Source organism: Daucus carota, chromosome 7 (genome assembly GCF_001625215.2).
Source record: "Daucus carota subsp. sativus chromosome 7, DH1 v3.0, whole genome shotgun sequence".
In the NCBI taxonomy this organism is placed as follows: domain Eukaryota; kingdom Viridiplantae; phylum Streptophyta; class Magnoliopsida; order Apiales; family Apiaceae; genus Daucus; species Daucus carota.
The window spans coordinates 32,374,540-32,392,302 of NC_030387.2; the positions used below are offsets into that span (position 1 = coordinate 32,374,540).

The 17,763-nt window shown below is 34.9% G+C and overlaps 3 protein-coding genes and 1 long non-coding RNA gene across 4 annotated transcripts; 1 reads left to right on the plus strand and 3 right to left on the minus strand.

The window, feature by feature from the left end:
• The first annotated feature begins 688 nt into the window (after positions 1-688).
• Positions 689-2,421, plus strand: LOC108200468 (1-aminocyclopropane-1-carboxylate oxidase). Its single transcript, XM_017368637.1, has 4 exons — positions 689-857; positions 993-1,219; positions 1,602-1,935; positions 2,020-2,421. The coding sequence occupies exons 1-4, from the start codon at positions 708-710 to the stop codon at positions 2,287-2,289; spliced, it is 981 nt and encodes a 326-aa protein (XP_017224126.1). The 5' UTR covers positions 689-707; the 3' UTR covers positions 2,290-2,421.
• A 543-nt stretch (positions 2,422-2,964) lies between these two features.
• On the minus strand, positions 2,965-6,956 carry LOC108201679 (cytochrome P450 72A397). The gene is made up of 5 exons (XM_017369966.2): positions 6,589-6,956; positions 5,927-6,144; positions 4,848-5,095; positions 3,986-4,349; positions 2,965-3,423 (listed from the first exon to the last, which is right to left on the minus strand). The coding sequence occupies exons 1-5, from the start codon at positions 6,866-6,868 to the stop codon at positions 2,998-3,000; spliced, it is 1,536 nt and encodes a 511-aa protein (XP_017225455.2). The 5' UTR covers positions 6,869-6,956; the 3' UTR covers positions 2,965-2,997.
• A 2,398-nt stretch (positions 6,957-9,354) lies between these two features.
• On the minus strand, positions 9,355-14,277 carry LOC108202222 (putative clathrin assembly protein At5g35200). The gene is made up of 13 exons (XM_017370618.2): positions 14,161-14,277; positions 13,553-13,694; positions 13,372-13,472; positions 12,915-12,998; positions 12,753-12,803; positions 12,605-12,670; positions 12,449-12,514; positions 12,207-12,287; positions 12,006-12,083; positions 11,301-11,642; positions 11,144-11,219; positions 10,952-11,064; positions 9,355-10,054 (listed from the first exon to the last, which is right to left on the minus strand). Exons 1-13 carry the CDS (start codon positions 14,275-14,277, stop codon positions 9,977-9,979), a joined length of 1,395 nt encoding a protein of 464 aa, XP_017226107.2. The 3' UTR covers positions 9,355-9,976.
• Positions 14,278-14,534: 257 nt separating this feature from the next.
• On the minus strand, positions 14,535-15,950 carry LOC108202402 (uncharacterized). Its single transcript, XR_001803100.2, has 3 exons — positions 15,773-15,950; positions 14,705-14,859; positions 14,535-14,609 (listed from the first exon to the last, which is right to left on the minus strand). It is a non-coding gene; the product is annotated as an uncharacterized LOC108202402 (long non-coding RNA).
• Between the last annotated feature and the right edge of the window lie 1,813 nt (positions 15,951-17,763).

The following is a 17,763-nucleotide window of genomic DNA, read 5'->3' on the forward strand; positions in this document are numbered from 1 at the left end:
TGGTATAAATTTTATAAAAAATGATAATGTTTAGATATGATTTTTTTAACATCTTAAAATACGTGTAAAAAAGTCAAAAGCAGTTAAAATGGGACGGAGGGAGTAAGTAGTTAGTGAGTCCAATGTGATACGTAGTCTAAATAATATTTTATTATTTAATTTTTTTGAATATAACATGTCAGGCCATACTGTTATGACTTGTGCCTGTTAGGTGATCACTGTACCATAATTCTACCTAATATTGAGACAAGTTACAAAAATATAACTACAATTATAAGATTAAAAATTGTGTGCATGGACATGCAGGTTTTTTTGATAAGAAGGAATAAATTCATCAATTAAAATTCATAAGGCATCTAAAAAAAATCAAAATTGGACAGACCCGTAGAATATCACTGTTGAATTCTTCCTTTTCAAGAGACATCTAAGCGATTTGAAGATTATTTGAATATATACTGCTGTTTCCATATGATTATTTTTCACCTGACTGTTCTGAACAATCAACGATAGATGCGATCCCATAATAATCTTCAAATCTAAATCAAACCCATGAAAATCATGTGAAAATCATGTCGTCTTATAACCTCGGTCATGAAGAACATCAAAACACACCAAAACAAAACAAACCAACTCAAATAAATTAGAAACTTATTAAAAGGAAATTTCCAGCTTTGCCTATATATACAGCCCCAGGCCACACTGCCAATATGAACTTAGCAGAGCTGTATATGAAAAACAGAGGTAAAGAAAAAATGGAGAGTTTTCCAATCATCAACATGGAGAAGCTTAATGGTGAAGAGAGGGCTGCAACAATGGATAGGATTAAAGATGCTTGCGAGAACTGGGGATTTTTTGAGGTAACATATCTTAATTTTGCATGTCAAGCGACATATACCGGATATGTTTAATGTAGTTATCGTGTTTAAGTGTACATGTCCAAGAAACATATGTTCTTGATTAATATAATTTATTTGTATTGTGCAAATTAAAAGGTGTTGAATCATGGGATTTCCATCGAGCTTATGGACACTGTGGAGAGGCTGACAAAGGAGCACTATAAGAAGAGTATGGAGCAGAGGTTCAAGGAAATGGTGGAGAAAAAAGGTTTGGAAACTGTTCAGAATGAAATTGATGATTTGGACTGGGAGAGCACATTCTTTCTCAGCCATCTTCCTCAGTCCAACATGGCAGATATTCCTGATCTTGAGGATGAGTACAGGTAACTCTTATATGTTCATTTTCCGAATCATCCGTCGTCCCGATACGATCAGCTATAGAACTACTATACCTCGCTACACAAAAAAAAAAGTTCGTGAAGAAACTTTTGAGAACTAATCCATCTAAAACGTTAAAATGTTAGAGGAAGGCTTCAAATGGATCTTATACTATATTTTAACACTCTCTCTCACTCGAAATCCCATTCTTTGGTTAAAAAATGGATCACGGGCGCCCATCTTTGAGACTTCCGTCAAACATGAGTTCTGATACCATGTCGAGAACCGGTCTATCTAAAACTTTAAAGTGTTAGAAAAAGGTTCTAACTGGATCTTATGCTATATTTTAACAGAAACATGACAATCTTTTGTTTGGAGTGACAACAGAAAGGCAATGAAGGAATTTGCAAAGGGTATAGAGAAACTAGCTGAGGAGCTGTTGGACTTGTTATGTGAGAATCTTGGGCTAGAAAAAGGTTACCTGAAGAAAGCTTTCTGTGGCTCGAAGGGTCCTACTTTTGGCACCAAAGTGAGCAACTATCCGCCCTGTCCCAAACCAGATCTCATCAAAGGCCTCCGAGCACACACCGATGCTGGAGGGATCATCCTGCTATTCCAGGATGACCAGGTCAGTGGCCTCCAGCTTCTCAAAGATGGCGAATGGATCGATGTTCCCCCTATGCGCCACTCCATTGTTATCAACTTAGGCGACCAGCTCGAGGTAGTATCTGGTCCAAAACACTGATAAACATTTAACAAATTGACTGAATCCCAATAATTGGTCTTATAACAATTGATTAAACAGGTGATCACAAACGGAAAATACAAGAGTGTGATGCACAGAGTGATTGCTCAAACCGATGGGAACAGGATGTCATTGGCATCGTTCTACAATCCAGGAGGCGATGCTGTGATCTATCCCGAACCAAAATTGCTTGAGAAAGAAGAACAGAACGGGCAAGTGTACCCGAAATTTGTGTTCCAGGACTACATGAAGCTTTATGCTGGTCTCAAGTTTCAGGCCAAGGAGCCAAGGTTTGAAGCGATGAAAGCTATGGAAATCACAACAATTTGAGAGTACCACAAGCACAAATGTCTACTATGTCACAAGTGTAATCTTGAATAACACCCTGTTTTATAATCACATGATGTCTCTGCAGAGACTTATCACTTTGGTGATTCAATGATATGTTTTTTGACAAATTAATTTTTGAACTCTTGATCATAACATGAAACTAGCTATATATAACAATGGAGTAACTATAAAGAGTCAAGCACAACAGAAAGCAAAAAATGTTCTGCATACAGTTTAGAGAAAACGATATTAGTTTTATAAAATCAAATTGCAAAAGTAAGAATAAGTTACTAAAACGTAGGTTTTTCAACTTCTCATATTCTGGCTTATAAGTCGGAAGCTGACTTATAAGCCCAGAAGCTTGAAAAAAAAGCTCGTTCCAAACAAGCCTAAGTAAACACATTCTCCAAACCTTAACTGAGTCCGGCCTATACTATTTCTGTAACAGGCCTAAGATTTTTTGGGTGTATTTTAGTTGATAAATTGCAATTGCTAGATTTGATGATGTACAACACTTGGAAATATATTAGCTCACACATAGCATTGGACTATTGAGCATCGAAGGAAAACGATTACATACAAGTACAGCTGGTATTAAGCTATATACATGAATAGATTGATGGAGAATACAAATTCAATGCTGAGGCATATGAGAAAGAAAACATGCTAATACGAGGGAGATAGCGATTCCTCTTGATATTGCAGTAGCTAGATAAGTTTACGCAGAAGAAGTTTCATTCCATGCTGAGGCATGAGGAGGAAAGCATGCTTTGGAGCATGCACATACGAGGGAGATAGCTCGAAGCTGAAGCGTTGCAGGAGAGTTGCTATAACGAATTTATCAGTAACCATTGCCATACTCTGTCCAATACATTTTCGAGGACCTCCAGCAAAAGCAAAGTAAACAGATTGCATCTTTGAGTTGAACACACCTTCAGCAAATCTTTCGGGCTTAAATTGTTTCACATCTTCTCCCCAAATATCAGGGTCGTGGTTCAGTAAAGTTATTGGTATGGTCAATTGGATCCAGGCCGGTAGAACCATGTCTCCTAACTTTGTATCTTTGGAGATGGCTCGGTGAATCATACTAGTTGGTGGATACAATCTCATTACTTCATACAGAATCATTGTTATCTGAAACAATCAAACTTTCATGTCATCATCTTTCGGATATTATTTCATCAATATTAAAAATAATTATCTCCATATTCGTTTGAAATGTTAATCATATACTCTCCCTGTCCCACCCAAATGTTTAAGGTCTAAGTAAAGTATGAGTAGAAAAGTAAGAAAAAGTAAAGATAATGGTGAGACCGGTTCATATTTTATGTATACAGCAAGTACAGAGGGGAAATATATGGAGAATAGTTGACTTTTATATTATAAAATTTTACTATATTTGGTAAGTTTTGAAATATAAAAAATCGAATAAGACATCTGTCGCATCTCAAAACTGAAAGCGTAAAGAGATGGATGGGACGGAAGAAGTACTAATCTTGAACCGTACTCTAGCTCAAGTTGTTGGAAACTTGACAAATTCACATAGTGTATAAGAACATCTCCAACGAGATTGACTAAAATAATTGAAAAATGTATTGTGTTTCGATGAGATTTAGCTAAGGATTTTGTATGGTTGGAGATGCTCTGAGTATTTAGATTTGTTTTAAGTATTAGAGTATGGGGAAGAAAGACTCACAATTTTGAGTTGGTTTAGTCCCTCAACGTTGGGCTTCTGATCTCCGAAAACCTGCAAAACCTCCTCTCTAGCTCGCTCTTGCCATTCCGGATGCTTGCTGAGAACATAGAGCAGCCATGTCAAAGAGCGTGCTGTAGTTTCAGTCCCAATGAAGTGAAAACTTCTACACTCATCAACCACATCGTCAAGACTAAATCCACTTGTTTCATCGTGAAAAGCTTCCATCATTAGTCCCAACATATCACCTTCACTACGAGCCCCGATTTTTGTTTCTTCAAGTCTCTTAGTCACCATTTTCCTCACTAAACCTTCAACTTCTTTATGCAATGCTTTCATAGTGTTCAGATCTTTAGTTGGCAGATTCCTGCATCCATTTCACCCAATTAAAGTCTTAGCCACAAGCTTCTGTTTTCCAATAGTGTTTTAAGAAAAAAAAAGGCAGGCAGCCAACTTCTGAGTTTATAAGTCCGACACAACTTATTTGTACTGTCTGTATGACAAATTAATAAGTCAATTTCGGACTCATAAGTCAGGAAGTTGAGAATTTAGTAACTTATTTTAATTTTGAAATTAAAATTTACAAAAATATACATGTTCACTTTAAAGAATAATTTGTTATTATATTAATAATTTTTACTCAAGTTGTACAGCCAAAAATTTTATCCAAACCCATAAAATGAAAATTTCTTCTTGCTTATAATTTAATAATACTTATTTTAAGTTACGCCAAACAACCTCTCACTTGCAGAGTTAACTTATTATCGGAAAAAGGTACCTGTGATTGTTTCAGAAAAAATGTTTGGAACACAAGGAACACCATTTTGGTTTGTAAGATTGAAAGTAGAGGAATTCATATAATTACCACCATCCGGGGAAGAACATGAGCTTGGCTACTTTGGCTGCTTGTTCGTTAACCTTAAGCCGAAGTTGATGAATCCTTCTTATGTCTTCGCTCGTCTCGCCTACAGCAAGTGTTTTGCACATTACCTCATAGGTTAAAGCTTCCAAGTCTGGCCATATATCAACCTCGCCAGATTCCTTTGAAGCCAGGGACTTGTTCCATTTGTCTATCATTTCCAAACTGCTGTTCACGATTGATGGCACCATGTTCTTTCCATGTCAACAAAAGAAAACAAGATCTAAAATCAATATTGATTGTCGTGTGCAATATGTGTGCATGTGCACGGGAGGGAGGGGCTTATTATTGGGGCTTATTACACAACATGAAAAATATACGACGTTTGGCTAAGATTAAGTGGCTGTGTTAAAAAAACTTGAGTTTTCCAGTTTCTACTTCCGACTTCTTCTAGTCTAAAAGAAATACTTTTTAAACCAAATAGACCCGAATAAGTTTAACCCGACTTCTCTTATAAATAAGTCGAGAAGTGGTGTGTCCAAACACCCAGCAAACTATAATAAAAAAATATGGAATGAAAAAGTTTGTCAAAATATTATGGGCTTCTTCAAGAATATTTAAGTTACAAATTTATTTGCTTTTAAAAATAATTGTGCAACCATATATGTAACCTTGTTCGTCACTCCAGTAACGTGAAAATCAACTGTTTTCAGCCTTATTTGCAACCTCGACCATATTTTTGAAAATAAGTTTGGATATATGGATATGTTTGTAATATTTCCCAAATTCTAATCATGTAATATATTAAAATTTGTTAAAATTTAGTCCATTTAATCATATATAGAATGTCAAAAGTGCACTATACTAATATGAAAGGGAGTATAAATACTAACTTTTGATGTTATACATTTGTTTTTGAAATCTTTTATTTGAAAATATATTTTTATTCCGAGAAAGATTCTTTTGGTGTGAGCAAAGTGTACATTTATTTTAGATGAATAGACAAAAAGACTTAAATATATAGAAGTATCTTGGTTCCGGCCGGCGGCCATGCAAGTGTCTAAAACATGGTACAAACCAGTTACCTTCATCTTCTCAATGTGAAAAGCAGGGTTGATGATCTTCTTATGTTTAATCCATGTGTTTCCCTCAATGGTGAAGAGTCCCCCCACAAGCACATGAGCCATATGATCTGCCTTTGGCTTTTGAAATTCGTTTGGTCTTGACAGAATGTCCTTTACTAGTAGCGGGTCCATTATGTTCAGTCTAGGTTTTGTGCCAATCCAGATGAAAAATTGTTTCCCTACACATGCAAACATGAGGATTCAGATCTAAATTTAATACGATCCTGGTAAGCCTTCTCCAAAATCTTGGAGCTAGAAATGATCAGAGCGAGAGGTTGTTGAAATATAGTAATAAAATATATTTGTGAACTTTCTCCAACACCTTATAAAATCTTAAGATTTTAGATGGACTGATTCTCAACATGCGATAAGAACTCTCATTTAAATATGTTTAAGCATATAACGAAAGATATTAGAGGCTGTTTGAAAACATGCATATCATTTCAAATGACAGGATTTGAGTTGTCATTTCAAATTCTCAGATTTATATACTAATATTCGAATGTGTGTGGATTTCAAATGAAATCCAAATCCAAATTCTCAAACAGGTTATTTCATTAAATCCAGGATTTCAAATGAAATCCAAGTTACCAAACAGGCCATTAGGGTTTGTGCATTCATACCATACTTCTGGACCAAGTGGTGGTGATACGGCAAAACACGGGCCGGTATATCATCTGAGAGTTGTTCCAAAGGCTTGGAAACGGCTTCTACTCTCATCCTCTCCATCTCTTTGGCGTCACCATAAAAAAACCGATACGGATTCCCCCTAAACCCTAGCTCCCTCACTCGTTTCTCCACTTTCTTTGGCCTAATCCAAAATCTGTTTACAACTTTCATCATGTAGCTCAACATAAGAACTGCAATCAACGAGATCACAGCATAAGCGATATTCGCATCCATTTCTCACTTCAAGCTTCTGCGAATACATCGAAAGTGAGACAAGGTTTTATAGAAGCGATTTTAGCCGGCAGGAGATGATACCAAAATGCCTTGAACGATGTCAATCCTTGTGATAGTAATTGTACGCTAAACAACTGGTAGGTGACGAACCAAAAAACAAAATGCTAGGTAGCTACATTGTATTTTATGGATAAATTAAATAAATAAAGTATAAATTCACCAATCCTAGATAGAGTATTAGCGTCCGGCCGGAAATAATATCTGTCAGTCCTTAGGATGACAAGTTTATGCTGTGTTTTTTCAACTGTATATAGGTGCTGGTTCCACGTATCCTTTAATCAGCATTTTTCTGACTGTTGGATGAATATCCGACGCTCAGTATTATAACATTTTTTAAATACGTTCAGTGTTAAAAAACGCTGGACAAGGTCTCGTCCAACGGTTAAAGGTCATTTTCTATGTTCAGCAGTTTAAAAATGCTGGACATATTAAACTTTTGTTATAATTTTGCCTATTGGATATATAACCGGTCCTGGCATACGACTGTCACGGACCAGGACTCATCTTTCCATATACGTTCAGCGTTAAAAAAACGCTGGACGGGGTCTCGTCCAACAGTTAAAGATCATTTTTTGTGTTCAGCACTTTAAAAATACTGGATATATTAAACTTTTGTTATAATCATGTCTATCGGATATATAACTGGTCCTGGCATACGACTGTCACGGACCAGGACCCATCTTTCCACAAGAAAAGATTAGACAAAAGGTATATATGTGTCGGTTATCCACTGCACAGACGTAAAATACTTGAAAGTTCGATAAATTTATTTGTAGTTTCTTTCGTTTTCAGGTCTGATTACGTATTAATATATACAACTAAGCAAAAACGAAGTTGGGATAAATATATTTGAAATTGACATGGACTGCTGAAACGCATATTTGGAGTGTATTTGGCCTGGTGTAAAAGTCAAAGTGTTTGGACTTATCGGCTATCGCTTATCGTTTTGGTAGAATGCCCTAGTGCTGTAAAATACTTTAAAGTTCGAGATTTTGGAGTTTGCGTATAAGTACAAAGTTATCGGTTCATAATTCTTTTCCGAAGAGCCCATCTCTCGTTTCTTCCGTCACAGACGAGTTAGGAGTAATACCTCCAGGGGTGACCATGATCAGGGCGTTCCATAGCTTTTGAGGGCCCTGGGGCGAAAAAAGAAAATGGGCCCTAATTTTTTTACTTCACTAAATTTGATAAAATATGAGCTTGCACTAATGCAAACTCAAATTTTAGTCAACTTCGTAAGAAAATAACTATAAAACAAAAAATTGTACTGGATGTAAAAAAATAAGATTAAACAAATGTTTGATGACATTTATCTGTTAGTGCATGATTGATAGTACATAAATTATACAAATTTTGGGCCCCTAAACTTTTTGGGCCCTCGGTGGTCGCCCTGGTTGCCCTCCCTCTGGGCCGGGCCTAACCATGATCAGTAGATTTTGTTGGGTAATATGAACTGCAGAACAATGGTAGAGCAGTCATATAGTTTGACATGAAAAAGTAGATAATCAATTATCAAAATAAACACGAAGATCGTAGATAATGGGGCGTTTGAGTAAATTTAAAATATTTGCTTCTTGCTTAAATTAAAAAAGTGAAGACGTAAGTTAGAACTGATAAATGATTAAAGTGTTTTGGAAAGAAGGAGAAGCCATGAAAAAAAAACAAAACTAGTATTCTCAATTTGTTATAAGTACTTGGTGACTTTTTACACAAACGATGCTAAGTGCTTTCACCTTATAAAGTCGGGTTTTAAGCCCTGGCCAAACACCCCCAATATAACGAAAATGCCGTAATTAGTGAGAGAGAAGAAATATTTAGCCATCATCGTCGCTTTAACAAACATATAAAAAAAATAGCTGGGTCGCCAAGCCTAGAAAGGCTTCATTGTTGCCTCATTTACGTTGGTCACAACATTATATCATCGATTAACCATTGTCCTTTGATGCTATTTTTATCACAATATTATATCATCGATTAACCACCTGTCGTATGCAATGATACTTAAATGATACTTGTGTTCGATGTGTTTTACAGCCGCCTTATAAGCTCGTGATTCTTTACTACTGCAACAAAATCAATGTCACGCCAAAATAAATTGTGATTTACATGGTAAATTAGGAATTACATCCAGATCCAAGAGAAAGTTCCGGAACCATATAGTCTCTTTGGCTGCCTCAAGGCTGTCACATACTCGACTTTCATGATAGAGTCTGTGATGCACTTCTACTTCACACCCCTCTACATCATGGATCATGGCTCATGGCTCCAACTCTCAAAGTAAAAGCACACCCAAGGTGAACTTCCTCACATTCTTATCCATATGGAACTCAAAATTGATATATTAACTAAGAAATAAATCTGAGACATTTTAAAGAACATATATACAGTGCATTCCAATACTCATGACCTGGGTTTGAGTGATATTTACTGACCATGCTTACGGCAAAACAAATATTCCAATACTCATAATCTGGATTTGATTGATATATACTTTCCACGCCTACGGCAAACCAGTTACGCCTACCGCAAACCAGAGATCAGGCCTCTCAAAATTTACCTTTCTACTAGTTCAAAATTCTAGAAACATTAATTTTACAAACCTTCCTCAACTAGCACAATATATATATGCTAAATTAGGGACCAAAACTTACCGTCTTTACCTCGATAAAAAATAATCTAAATTATTGATTTATAACTCGATATAAAGTAATATAAATTATTGATTTTAACTAACATTGTGACCAAAACTTACCCTCTTTACAATTATCTTTGTGACTATACACATGCTACGATTTTCAGCTGGTTATCTCATGATGTAGGACTTGCAACAAGATTGCTAAACAACAGCCTTAGAGGATTGCCAAATTATCTGTTGGAGTAGTTGCTGTTTTCCTTTATCTGTGTCCAGTTCGTCTAGGCAGAGTTGAATGATTCAGATGAAATTGGATATGAAGTGCCCTCTGTATTATCATTATCAACTGCTACTGGCTGGTAAGCTTCTAAGGATTGAGCATTTATTTAATGGTTGTTAGCGACTGGCTCCATTTGTCAACTTCCATTATCGTTCGCTGCTGCCACTTCTGTATCGTACAGACTATCAAGTGCCAATCTGTCTAGACCGACAGCCTGCATGACACAAACACGCATAATGGGATCGGGTGCAATGCTGCAGGACTACAGGAGATATGTATGAAGTACGAAGGAATGAAAGCATATGTATAATGAAACTAATAGTATGTGTACAATTTCAGGGATGGAGCCAGGATATGAGGATAAATTCTATGATCAAATTGAATTTATATCCATAATTTTATAACCACGCCATGAAATCCATCAAAAAACTTTAAATCGGACATTAAAACATTTTTTGGCAAACAAAGTCAAAACCTGTGTTTCTATTATGCTGTATTTTTCATCTCCAACAAATTTGCAGGTTTCTATCATTTAGCTTGTAAATCCATAAAATTTATTTTATTTAGTATTAAAAGATATCTAAATTTTCAGACTGTTAACTTTAAAACTAGTTTCAAAGCCAAGATATATGCGTACTGGTAATTGACCATTAGTATTCTAAAACCAGCAGAAATGATGTGGACACTGGCATCACTTCTGGTTTCTGATAGTTGAAGTACTGTGCAATGTATAAATTTTATCGAACAGTTTAGATTGACTACATTTTCGTTACTCTATGGTGAATGGTCAGATGGTTTGTGAAACCTAGAATTTCCCTGTAAGATTTTTTACATAATAAGTCCTTAAAAGCTATATTTTAGATTGTTTCCATTTGCAAATTAATTATGGTTCTTGAACCTAGAATTTCCCTGTGTGTTTCCATAAAATTTAGTAAGTCCTTAGAAAGCTCTGTTTATGATTGTTTCCATTTGCAAATTACTTAAGTTCTTCTTACACGAGGATTATTTGTCAAGTACTTAGGGTATTCAACAAACACAAGGGGAAAATGATGCATTCTTATGTGGGAAGAAACAACACAATTTAAATATACAGTGGTCATGCAAAACTAACCATTTCACTACCATCGACTGAAATCCCACTAGTGCTAGGTGTTGCAACTAGTTGTCGCTTCCAGCTGGGAGAGTTAGATGGACTGGGAAATGTAAACAAACTTGGCTGATAGTCTGCAGAATGTATAAGCTAGAAAGATTAGATTAATATATAAGTAAAGTGAAAATTGTTGATTTTTAAGAAAAAACTAACCTGTGTCTGGATTTTTGGGCGAGAGAGCACTTCCATCATATATTTGTGATGAGTCTTGAGTAAAATCATCCAGGTCCTGATATAACAAACATCTGCTTCATTGGAGCATAAAGAAATCACCGTGTGAGAAAGAATAAAATCTCAAAGCAAACCTTACCACAAGATTAGGCTTGTGAACAGTTGGGAAAGTAAATGTGGAATCAGAGCCGAGTTCAGTAGCATCCACATCATCACTTCCGCAAAGATGATAAAAAGACCAAGGCAGAGGAGTTCGGAAGTCAGGTGTTGAAGAAGCACTGTATCTGTCAGGTGTACTCGGTTCATCACTATGATGAAAAGACTGAGCCAAAGGTGTTTGGAAATCAGGCTCTGAAGAAGCACTGTTTCTGGAAGGTGTACTTGTTTCATCACTACGATGAAAAGAGAAACGGAAAGGTGTTCGGAGATCAGGTGTTGAAGAAGAACTATTTAAGGAAGGTGTACTACTTCCATCGTTATTCTGATAGAACAAACACAAAAAAAAGACCCAAGCTAGGTGGTAAGGAAATAGGTTTCTCTGTGATAGAGAATCAGTGTACATTTTTACTGAAGAAAATTCTTTCACCTAAGGATTAATATAAAATTACCAAGTGAAAAGTTGAAACACCCTTAATGATATTGATCTCTAATAATTCAGTTGGTTTGATCAATCAGTAGAGGTTAGCAGGTCATCCAGTAGCATGAAATTCATGTAAGCACAAGACTCCTTACTTTTTGCGGGAAAAAAAGACATATTCCACATTTTCTGGTGTCTTACATTAATATAAAGATTTAAGGAGCATCTGATATGCTTTTAGGTCATTTAAAGAACATTAGTGCTTACCCATTTTTTAGAAAGCACTGGAGATTGTGGGGCCTCCTTCACATATTCTATCATAGCATTCACAAAAGAAGCAGGAGCCTGCAGTTGGACAACATGATTAACTTAGGCAATCCATCACTATATTTAAAGAATGTGAGAAAGAATGCATTTAACTTAAAACGAAGGAAAACATAGGATCCGAGAAACACATTAAAAGCTTACATCGTCAATTTTAATGTACATCTGCCCGGATCCAAATTCAAGCCCTTGGCAGACCTCAAAGAACTCAGATAAATTCTTTGCCTGCAGTAACACGAAACATTCAGGTGTGCAAGTGCGTTTAATTAGCAGAGAAGTAAGAGCGAATGACATACCACACTCCACATATGAGAAAATGATCATAGTGATGATCCAAAAACATGGAAGGACTAACACGCGTAGACAACAGGAAGAAAATAAGTCACCTGAGCAGTTGCTTTCCGATATATCTCAAGTGATCTAATAGCGTCTTGGCGTCGCATCTTAAAAAACTGTCACAGGATGAAAATTAATGAAATTAGTTTAGATGGATAAGACATTTGATATCTTTTTGAACAAATACGTTAAACTTATACACTTACTTTTTCCAACAGTTTGAAATTTCCCACAGATATTGCTTCGTATATATGCACACTTTCTGCAGCAACCTGAATCAAAAAGTCAAAAATCGTAGTGCACTAATCCGGAAAAAAAAAAGTAAGACTCTACTGGTATACATAAACAACTCACAATCGAGAGGGCATACTGGATCAATGATTTATATCTAGTCACTTTATCTGGCTGCAGAAGTAGCATAGGATTAGAAACTATTCGAAATGAAAACAAGGCATAAAAAAAAAATAGAATGTAAATTATGAAACTAGACTTTAATAAGATAAATGAATACATTACCTGGCAATCAAGAAGACGAAACAGAAGCTCCTGTAGTGCAGGTAACTGCACGAGCAGTTCTGGAATCCCAAGCGTTTTTGTTCTCTGTAAAAAATGGATACATAAATAATATTGGTAATGAGAAAAAGACAAAAAGAACTCCTGTTCACAATACTATTCTAAATTGGCCTGTGCCTGTGGAGATAATGGAGGAAGTAAGATTTTTTCATGTGTGTGCGCGCATGTGGATGTGGAAATGTCGATGTAGCAACGAGTAGTTCAATAGACTGCTTTCAGCAAACATTAGATTGGCAAACAAGCATTAAAATAGAAATAAGTTGGGTTGTGTTCTTGCTGACAAAGAAGTGCATACTGATGTATATGTAGTCTCATTTCGAAGTAAACCCTTATATCTTGCTTACCAGTCTGCTAATTCTCCAAAATAAAATTAGAATGAACATTATATAAAAATGATTACCGAATCATCTTTGACAACATCATAATTCAATATTCTGAAGCTTTCCAGGCGCTCTTCAAGGTATAAAGCATAATGCCGAACCCAACTAGAATAATACCATGCTAGACACCAGAAATCATCAATGTCAGACTCTACATATCAGAAAGATCAGCTAACCAGAAGAAACTTGAATAAGACGTACCATCAGGGGTTGATTCATCAGTGAAACGTGACATGTTTAACACAAGAACTCTGCTCTGGCTATAGCTAACCAGCTCTTGATGAATTGGAGGAACCATCTCTCTCAATGCACGATGTATAATAATTAAAGTTTTCAGTGCGACCTAATTTAGTAACAAAGGAAGTATTTCTTAGTAAAACCGATTTTGCGCGGGGATTATCTACCATGACATGACCACTGTCAATCAGAGCATTAAGATATAAAATACGTCAATACTGAGAAATTTAAATATGGCAAAGAAGAATGATAGTTTGATAAATTGGATGATTTGGAAAAGTCTAAGTAGTAAGTTAAGCTGCAAAGATTTAGACATAAAATGAAAATGCACAAAAATGAGTGAAATCTACTAATTGGCTTTATAACCGAATAGTACTGGCTATTCCTTTTGATATATTACTATTTTCGAAATCAGCATGTAAAAAGGTGTTATTATATAAAAAAGTCCTGTTTAATCTTTAATATAACAAGATTTTATGATCAGATCATAGGAGATGGAAAATTAAATGAAATACATACTGTAAAGTGAAGTTTAAAATATAGAAGTAGTAATAATGTGCTTATGAACATACAGTCCAAGTACTTGTTCTGGCAAGACGCCTGGCAAGAGAATGCATACAATATGCAAAACCTGACTTTGGTCTCGAAAGAGCTTCAAAAATGGCTGCAAGAGGAAGAAAAAATCGCATACATCCGGAATAAGAACAGAAACTTGATAAAGTTGTATAACTTGCTCATAATGTTCTTGAGACCTGAAACTAAAGTGTCTACAAAAGTTATGCCCAGGTAAAGATTCTCATAAAAGTACTCATAATGTTAGAAAATATACAACTAGTTCATGAGTTCATTTAATTCCTGCCAAAATCAAGTTATATTATACATTAGAGCTGTTGTTTTCTTGTAGCGAATTGGTTAATATGAAGCGCTAAAGCAATAAATTCTTTAACTCACTTCGTACATGTTTTTCCTTGGGCGGTACTTCAAAATGGTTTGTTGCCTTGACAACTGCAATGTCTAGTTCCTGTAGACAAATCGCGAAGGTGAGAACTGTCAAGCACAATGGAGTATTTATATGGGCATGGCACACACGCCTATCATTTAGAAGAACAGACCTACCTTGTTTTCACTATTGACTTTTGCTAGTCCAACTTTTGTGGAGTCCTTCAGAGCTCCCAAAAGAGCCTTTCTAAAATGGTGTGAGCCATTGTTACCAGCTTCCATGGAATAAAAAAACAGCTTTCCAAAACCTCGGTGCTGGAGAATTAAAAGATCTAGAGCAAACAAATTAGAAACTAGTAGTCGATCCATATTTTTTTATTTTTTTTGTAAGGTTTACAATAAACCGCATCTGGGATTTCTTTCTTTCAAGAAAGTTTATCATCTAACCGAAATTCATGCAAGCATAACTCCGAACGTTTAGACAATAAAGCTTAAATCAATGAGAAAAGAATACCTTCCCTTATATTAATAGGCTTGAAGGCTTATAGTAGGAACACTTTGGGTTTAACAACAAACTAACAGAGGATTTCTTATCATTTTAATTGTAAGACATTCTAATTAAATGCTCACGAAAGTGATTTAAAAGCTCAACAAGAATAATTAACATCCATAAAGTGAATATTAAGACATGATACCACATTGTTGTAGTACATAATGCTGATGTAAATATCAGCCAATGCTAAGTAAATTTAAGCTTAGTAATCATCTTTAATACGCCATTCAAGGAAATTAACCAAGCTTTCTCAACATCCAAGAATTTAGGCTTTCGTTGAACAGAATGACTTGCTTACACCAATTTGTTCACGTTTATTCATTTCCTTACCCGACACAAATTCAACCCATAACAGACTACCTGTACGAATTCGGGTTGGAGTTTTTCGGGTCGGTTTGACCCAAAATCAACTCGAAAAAAACGGATCATTTTCAAATAACATCATATCTTTTCGAATAATATTACAGATTTAATCATATAAAAACATCAAATGATGACACTTAGAGGGCCTGCACTTAAAATCCGAAATGCAGATGATTAAAAATAAAAAACAGAGCAAACCCATCAAAATTCATCGATTCTTGCTTGTATAAAGCTTAAATTCAATATATCATACTATGCATGCACATATATATTATGTATAGCAATATTTAAGATTGAGAAAAACCTAACGCAATCGTAAAAGGGAGCACCTGATAAGCCGATAGCGGCAAAAATTGATCGGAAAACGCTGACAAAAATTTTGTAGCTCTCCCTGGTGAGGTCCAGGCTGATGATGAGTTTAGACCGGAATTGCATTTTCTTTCCATTATTTTAAAAGATTTAAATATTTTGGAAAATATTTTCGCATAAAAAATGTATTTAAAACTATTCAAACATTGATATCATATACTATATTCTATTTGAGTTTTACCAGATTATTACTCGTCCATCTCCTCAACTCGTATATATTCGAGGACGAAGACGCGATACGCACTTAAATGCTACTAATAATTATAATTAATGTTTAAAATTTTCTTTTTTTAATAAAATTTACATTTATATTTTGTTCTAGAAAAAAAATAATTTAAAACTAAATTATAATAGTATGTTTTATAAATTCATTAAAGTGGATGCTAAACAGTGAAAAATCGTATAAAATTGAGTGTGACGGAAAGAACATAATCTTATAATATTCTTGTAAGTATTAATATCAATTTAAAATTAAAATTATTTAGATTTATATAAAATCTCAAAAGTAAGGATTTTTTCACAAGTACCCAAGTCTAAATTTTTTTTTATAAAGATACCATAATTTTATAAAAATATTTAAAATAGAATTAGTTTTTTCAAGAATCTGTCCTTCCTACATATTCTCAAAGTAAAAATTCAAAATAATGACAACTGTTATATCTTGAACAAATTGTTCGCATCAATATGACCGTTAGCAAGATTATGATATTATCCTGCACAGCTGCCACTCACCCAAAGCTGAAGGAAGTTGCTAGTGAGAAATCCAAAAACATGTTTCGAGCTATTAGTTTATTAACTTATATATTTTTTATTAATAGTTTAGTATTCTTTTAAGATAATTCCAAATTATGAACAGGGTTTTTATACTACTATAAAAGTTAAACAAATCAGTTTCCTACAGATCTAATAAGTGGATCTTTACGGGTTATCATTTTGTCTTATGTTGCCCTTTATCCGGACAACCTTTTATCAAGAATCTGTCCTTCCTAAATATTTTTGAAAATTTTATCCAAACAGATTTTAATGGCCATTTGTTTGCTGCTGAAAGTGGCTGAATAGAATGATTCAGTTTAATAAGCTTGTTTGTTCTGTATTTTGAGTAGCTGGATATGGCAGAATGAATCACTACAGTTGCTGACCGAGTCATGTACGATTAAGAGGCTGTAGCGCTCAGCTCATATAACTCAGCCCATCTACTTTTGTTTTATCTTGTTTTTCTTTATAAAGTATAGGGGTGCCCGCGGGTCAGGTTGGGCGGATTATAGGTTAAACCCTAACCCAACCCATTTAGTTCGGTTTTTTTAATTTTTAACCCAACTAAAGTTCGGTTTAAATTTTATCGGGTTGGGTCGGTTAGGATTTATTTCGGTTTGGGTCGGTTTGGGTTGGGTAGAATAGGTTACTAGAAAATAAGTGTGAGGTAAGGTCACTTATTTTTGTAATTTCACAATTTTTTCGAGACAAGTTGAGCTCATTATCGAGTTTGTTTGCCAATAGCTTAGCTCTTATTAAGCGAAACTCATGATTCGTTCAAAATAGAAATTGTTTCACGCATTTATTATAAATTTAAGTAATATGTGATATATTTTTAGTTTAGATAGAAAGACACCTAAAATTATTTTAGTAAAAACAAATAAAATATATGAAAATTAAATAAAATATGCGGATCGGGTTAGAATGGGCGGGTTATAAGCAAAACCCTAACCCAACCCATTTAAATCGGTTTTAATAATTTTCAACCCAATCAAAATTCGGGTTAAATATTTTCGGGTTGGTTTAGGGTCGGGTTGGGTCGGTTCGATCGGTTTGGGCGGGTTTTGATAACCCATGGGCACCCCTAATAAAGTATCTAAATATAATTAAAAACACAAAAAAACTAAGCATGTTCGTATCATATTGTTGTTATTTTAAATATATATTAGTTAATTTTGATTTTATTATTCTACCCATA